General features: G+C 34.7%; 1 protein-coding gene across 1 annotated transcript; it reads left to right on the top strand.

Moving 5' to 3' along the window:
* Positions 1 to 273: 273 nt before the first annotated feature.
* On the top strand, positions 274 to 5,852 carry LOC148371842 (uncharacterized). Its single transcript, XM_088327951.1, has 6 exons — positions 274 to 519; positions 2,621 to 2,702; positions 2,784 to 2,896; positions 2,977 to 3,031; positions 4,005 to 4,106; positions 5,211 to 5,852. Exons 1-6 carry the CDS (start codon positions 497 to 499, stop codon positions 5,745 to 5,747), a joined length of 912 nt encoding a protein of 303 aa, XP_088184077.1. The 5' UTR covers positions 274 to 496; the 3' UTR covers positions 5,748 to 5,852.
* Positions 5,853 to 6,861: the final 1,009 nt, after the last annotated feature.

Here is a 6,861-nt window from a genome sequence, read left to right as displayed (position 1 = left end):
GAATTTTTGGGGGAAAATACTTTTTATTCATTAATCTTATTAAGGCACTCGTGAGCTTCCGTACTAATCGTCTTTTTACGCTCTTTCTTTTGACAAATACCCACTTGGAAATAAAACATAGCCAAACGCTTAAGGGTAAAATTGGATTGCAGTATAAAAATATCAGAGTAAAGTATGAGTACGAAAAACACTATAAAGAGAAAGAGAAACGGAACGAAGAAAAAAAAGTTTCAATGGAACTTCCCAGCTTCAATTGGGGAGAACTACGTCACAAAGAGCAGTTGAGATTTCTTTGTACGTCACAAAGAGTAGCTGAGATTTCTTTGTGACGTACTTCTCTGCTTCTCTTTGTGGCAATGAAAGATGTCAAAGAGGATGAAAGAGATGCAAGAGCGCCTCACAGGCCATATAATAAACTTCACTCACAAACAAAAACATTGACAGTCATTTCGAAGACGAACAACAAACCGGACTCCTCGTCATCAACACGTCAACAATGGCAAATCAACCTTCTGATAGGTACGTAAACTAACGCATTTATCTATCTAAAAGAGATTGTGATATTCTTTCCCCATTAAATGTAACCCTCATGGCATGCAGGTACACACTATGTACAGTTTCATTGTTTTGTATTTTCAATTGATTTGAATTGTTTTATATTGATTCATATTGACGTTGTGTAACATTGCATGCAACAAGATTAGACATGACACTCTGCCGAAAAATATATTTACTACGTAGTGCTTTGAGACTGGCATGAATTGTAATACATAATGCAATGTTTGGGAATGAAAAATAAAAGTGCATCCCAATGAAAAGAGGTGCAGTAACATTTGGCAGCAACAAAAACAAATAAGCCACGAGGAATATATATATATATATATATATATATTTTTTTTTTGTTTGAAAAATTTTATTGACACTATTAACAGAAAATAAGCAATGTGAGGTTTGAACATCTTTTCTCGACAATCTGAACAGCAATTAAGCATATTCACAATTTTGTTATATCTGACAATATGACGTTTTATCAATGTTTTCTGACATTTTTAACAGCAATTAAACACACAATTTCATTATATTATATCCCAACAATATGAGTTTTTATCGACACTTAACAGCAATTAAATACCTTCACAATTTCCTTATATCATATTCTAACAATATGAGGTTTAAACAATTTTTATCGACACTTTTAACAGCAGTTAACCAATGTATAAAGGGCAATATTATTGTGCACTGGCATAGCTCTGTCTTCTCATCCCACCCTCCCAAGCAGCATCCTCCAGTCCTCTGCCCGGGATGCCCAGATGGGTCCTCTCCCTTCTTACTTCTACCTTCCACAACCACCCGAATATATTTTCACAGTTTCGCGTAATAATATTTAGCAGCAACAACATCAACAAAAAGAACCCAAAATAAGTGCAAGATATGTTTTCATAGTATGTGCGCTCATTTAGGGTGGTGATGGCCCTGGGGAAGAGGCGGTTTCTGAGCCTGTGTTTGAATCAAAGAGAGGGCATTTAAAATTTACACTTGGGAGCTCAAATTTACCCCAGGTTGTGAAAACATGTACAAAATGGCATTGTGCTGTGATTTATATGTTCTTGCATTTTGTAGCCAACCAAATACACACTTTAAAGAATGCTATGTACAATATTTGGAGGTAAAGACATTCATTATAATTGATAATATTTTATATATCGTAAACCTGGTGTATTTCAATGCATTTCCCAGGGTTCTGGTATTTTTGCAGTCAATTGTAAGCAAAGAACAAAAAAATGTCACCACCTTTTGGACTAATTCAAAGCTCTAATTAGGATATGGAATATTAAATTAAATTTTATGTATATGTATAAAGTATACAGTTTAGTTAGTTTTATTTATAGTCACTTTTAAGACTTCTGCTGTCTTAACAAGCAGGGGGTGAATAAATGCATTGGAAACTCTATAGTTCGGATGCCATCAAACATTTTGAGTGGTTGGATGTCAAACGTTCACATCCCCAAAAAGTGCACTTGACATGAGTTGTGCGAGGTTTTGGGGGAAACTGCTATTGTCAAAAATTTGGCTTGCATTGAAAAAAAATTGTAACCACAATTCAAAGCTCTAACTAGGCCATATGGAACTACTTATACTTAACTAGAAATAGTATATAGATAAATGGCTGGGTGGATGGATGGATGGATGGATGGATGGATGGATGGATGGATGGATGGATGGATGGATGGATGGATGGACGGACGGATGGATCGACGGATTGATGATGGATGGATGGATGGATAGATACATAGATAAAAGGGACTTGTACTGTCCTATAGGGCTTATGGGATAGATAAATTAAAAACTATTCTGTATATGATGTCACGGAACATTTTGAGTGATTGGAAGTAAAAAAAAAAATATTGATAAATGGTGTTATTACACTGTAAGCTCAGATCGAAATAATGTACCCTGACATGCATTGTGTCACCACAAAACCACATTCCACAAAGGTTAATTGAGAAAATATTCCAATGATTTCCAGTGATATTTCTATGCTTATAAATTCCCACTACTGTATTCATCACATCCCTTCGTTATTTTCAAGTTCTGCTATTCATTTTTCTTCAAACTTCAGAATTGATGCTTGCAACCTGCTTGAAGAACTCATCACGATGAATTCTTCATCAGCTCATGAACCAAGCATGAACAATGCAGAGGTAAATAATATTAAAATATATATTAAAATATTCTGTTGAAATGAAGCATAACTAAATCTGCTTTTTTATTTGCATTTACAGAAGATGTTCTTGAGGCAATTTGCACTCCTGTCCTTGGAGAAAAGAGTTCCGTCATGCCTCTCCTACAAGGACATTAAGTTATGGTTGCTGAACAGTAAGAGTTTCCAGCAACAGTGAGTACAAACTCATCAAAAATATGGCATACCTTTAATAGAGGATATGAAAATAAGTGTAACTTGTGTCTTGTTCATAGGTACAAAGACATTCAAACCAGACTAGATGCCAGGGTGTTTTATTTTCTTAAAGTGGTAAGTATATGTAAATTTGTAATACCCTATGTGTATTCTTTGTTCATTCTTAAACTACATCGTAAGGAATATGTATTGTACTTCTTAATTGGCTTTATAAAAAAAAGACTATTACTAAAATTGACAATACAGTGTTCCTTAATTTTTTGCTGTAATTGCATTCCAAAAAGAACCCGTGATAGACAAAACCTACAAAGTTTAAACCTTTAAGTATTTATTTATCTGTAAACTACTTTTATTATACATCCAAACCAAAGATGAAACCCTATTTTCAGGATCAAGCATTTTTTAAACAACAAAGTATTGTGCTTTATTAACGTAATTTTGTAATATTTTTAATTTATTTTTTACAAATAATTCATCTACTTTCAAATTAGAATGACAAAAATAATCTTGCTGTTATATTGCACTATTAGGATATTTTGTCGCTATCATGTGGACGTTATTGGTAAACAAAATATTTCGTGTGAAAATTTTTACGTGAAAAAAAGACCCCAAAACAAATACAAGTTTTGTACTTTATAAATGTATTTTTATAATCAACATTACTTTTACTCAAGATTATATTTTGTTGCCATCATGTGGACATCATTGGAAAATAATCCTTTACGTCCTTTAGCATGTCATAGAAGGCCAACTTTGTTGGCGATAGAAAGCATCTTTCTCTTGTTCTGCTTGTGTCGATCTGTTTTTTTTTTTTTTTATATGAAGAGAAACCGAAAAATATTTGCATGTATGTAATGTAGGTCAGTCAAGCTGTTTTGCATGCGTGTACAACTTAGCCTGCGATTTTATTGACGCAAGGTCAGACACAGGCAGAAGAGGAGCCGGGTGACTGTTTAGCCAATCAGAAGGCAGAACACAAAACAGCATAAATTAAACTTGCGAGAGAGCAAAGCATCACTGTAGTTCATCATTTGCCACCAGAAATTAAATTCCCATTTCTAATTTGCAATTGTATAAATGTGTGTAGGCCTGGATAGTGGCGAGGGCCCTGCATTTAAACACACTCCAGAAAGCCGTCTACACTGAGATAGCTGAGGAGAAACGCCTTTCGCAATTGTTCGGGAGAAAGGTAAGGAAAATATTTCTCAAATTACCATTCCTCTTGTGTTATTTTTCTGGTAGCATGCCCCATGTTAACAGATCGTTGGCGACCATGTCTTAAATCAGCTTTAAAATACACTAAAAACAATAATACATCACTCACTTTTGCATCATCTCTTGATTATTTTGTTAGGCTTTCTTATCCATGAAAATATTGTTATTTTCTATTTTTGGCATGGGTCTAAACCCCTCAATTTCAATTTTTAATTTTTTAAAAAGTAAACTCAATATTGTTATAAGAATAAATAAAAGGTTGTTTTGATACCTCTCACTGAAGAGTATTACAACACATCTGCTTAAATCATTTTTAGCAATAGTACTTTAATGCAAATATTAAATAAAAAGCACAGCGGGTCAAAACAGAAAATAAACACTTGCAAGACCAAACAACAGCCAAGGAGGACCAAAAAGATTACTTGTTCCAAAACCAATAAATAATTACATTAGAGTACAAGTCACTGTGTGGAATAACTTGCATGTGTATGCAAGTACGTTAGCGTTCAAAAATTTGGGGTTGCTTGGGAATTTTCTTTCTTTGATGAGAGCAATGTTCTAAGGTTATTTTTTCAAATTAGATATAATATATTATTGTTAACCCTCTCAATGTCTTGACTAGACTTTCTATTTATTCTGTAATTCATGGAAAACACACTATTGTCTGGGTGACCCTAAACTTTTGAACGGTAGTGAATGTTTTACAATGCATTTGAGACAAAAAGGTTATACGCATAGAGTCCTTTTTTGCAAGTATATCCAGTCCAGACCATGAATGATTTCAGTTTTGGCTGTGTTTTATAATATCATTTTTAAAGCTGTGTTGAAACAAACCTTAACAATACAAATGTAACAATTTTAATTAGAGTATTTTATAGTATAGTGTATTCTCTTTTTAATTTGGTCAAATAAACATTCCTGATAAGTTCAAGAAGCCTTAGTGCAAGACATGAAAGCGTCTGGTTATTGCAGGTATTTACATCGAAAATGGGGCGGTAGAGACCCTAACACAACAGGAAGCTTAAATTAACTATTCAGTGACAAATCAGTCGCTTATCTGTCTTTTTCTCTTCCGAAGATCACACTTGAAGGCTTCCATAAATATGTGGAATCAGTGTGGCCCAATGCTCAACAGGACACTGAGGTCTTCCTATGGCAGATTTTTACAGATGTGCACAAAGCTCTAGAAAGATCAAGAACCACCTTGGAAGAAAAAAAGCATTTTCACCAGAAGTTCCTCCGTGACTCTAAGTCCCTTGCGCACAACATCGTCATAACATCTTTGGATGTTCTTTTGAGGGAACTTGAGCCACCTGCACCCGAGAAGACCATTGCTGAGACTTTTCTGCAAAGATCTATCAGTGCCACTGAGGAGACCAGCTTGCGCCTTATAAACACAATAGCGGAGATTCCTTGCCTAGGTCGGCACCTCTTGCCAGGAGAGCTCGTCAAAATCTGCTGTGATGGTGCCCAGAAGATAATCCAGAGTTTGTTCCAGAAGTTTGTGAGGTGCACAGCAATGTTTAACCACATTGACATAGACAACAGCGCGGCAACCGCACGACAAAATGTTGTAAACACGATCGTGGAAATGGTCTACATGACGGACCAGTAAAAGGACTTGCGAGCAACTAATTTGCACAAAAGCAGAATGTAATGGACTAATGATGACCTTGTTTTTTGTGTGTACTTTTTTCTATTAAACAAGATTTCGTTTTGACCCCTGAAATTTATTGAATGAAAAATTGTGCAGTTTAAACCAGATGAAGGAGAAAATATTCAGTTTTTTTTAAACAAAATTACCAGCAAAGCTGAAACAACCTCTATCAATAATACCCCCATACGTGATCAATAGACGGTTTTAAATGCAATCCAAAATACTTCACTTCAGTAAGCTTCAGGCATTTTAACAGACTCAACATGCAAATACATGAAATAAAAAAGTGCAAATACTGCAATACATACATTACATATTAACCCAAATTATGTACTTTTAGGAGAGAAACCTCACCCACTAAATAATGAGAAAAAAAACACTGCACTACTGTTGGGAAAATCAATTCCTCCTATTGCAGTTATTATCCACAAACTCCAAATGAATTACAAAAACGGATCATTTAAAACAATTTAAGTTTTTCTAATGAGATTATCAATACGTACTGAAAAAATTGTAGAAAATTAACTGCACTTAATTTCCCATTAGCAGTAACGCAAACCTGAGTTTGCAGGAATTAATGGGCAAACTTATTTTACTATCGCCATCTACTGTTAAGGAGTTTAATTGACCCTCTTTTTTTTTTCTTAGCATTATTTTGGTTTACATCAGTTTCTCAACTGGTAAGTCAGGACCCATAAGTGGTTCGCCAAACTTTTTCCAGCAGGTTGCTGGCCTTTGCCTTGGCAAAATGATGCCAGGAAAGTAAAAAAAGAATAACAGATGGTAATTTAAACCCTTTAAAGGTTAATGGGCCCTTTGAGAGGGTTGGTAAAATGTTGAAAGTTAAATATTTTTTCTCTTGAAAGCCCAATGGGTAATATGTGACCACTAGATGACACTGTTTTGTTTGGTACGAGCGAGGGCCAGTGATACACAGCAGAATGTGTCGGAAGAGCATGGCATCCAATCTAAGAAGGCATTCCACAGTGATTAAGAAATACAATTTTCTCGACCTATTTTTTATTTGTCTTAAAAATGAACATTAGTATGATAGTTTATGTATTTTTGCCAA

Source organism: Urocampus carinirostris, chromosome 2, assembly GCF_059441175.1.
Source record: "Urocampus carinirostris isolate Australia breed hairy pipefish chromosome 2, RoL_Ucar_1.0, whole genome shotgun sequence".
In the NCBI taxonomy this organism is placed as follows: domain Eukaryota; kingdom Metazoa; phylum Chordata; class Actinopteri; order Syngnathiformes; family Syngnathidae; genus Urocampus; species Urocampus carinirostris.
This window is presented reverse-complemented; position numbering and strand designations above follow the sequence as displayed.

Bases quoted from the DNA above. Each gene is read 5' to 3' on its own strand.
- LOC148371842 (XM_088327951.1), top strand. From the start codon at position 497: ATGGCAAATCAACCTTCTGATAG. The intron at 2,703-2,783 runs GTAAATAATATT...TTGCATTTACAG, and splicing joins CAAGCATGAACAATGCAGAG to AAGATGTTCTTGAGGCAATT. The intron at 2,897-2,976 runs GTGAGTACAAAC...TCTTGTTCATAG, and splicing joins AGTAAGAGTTTCCAGCAACA to GTACAAAGACATTCAAACCA.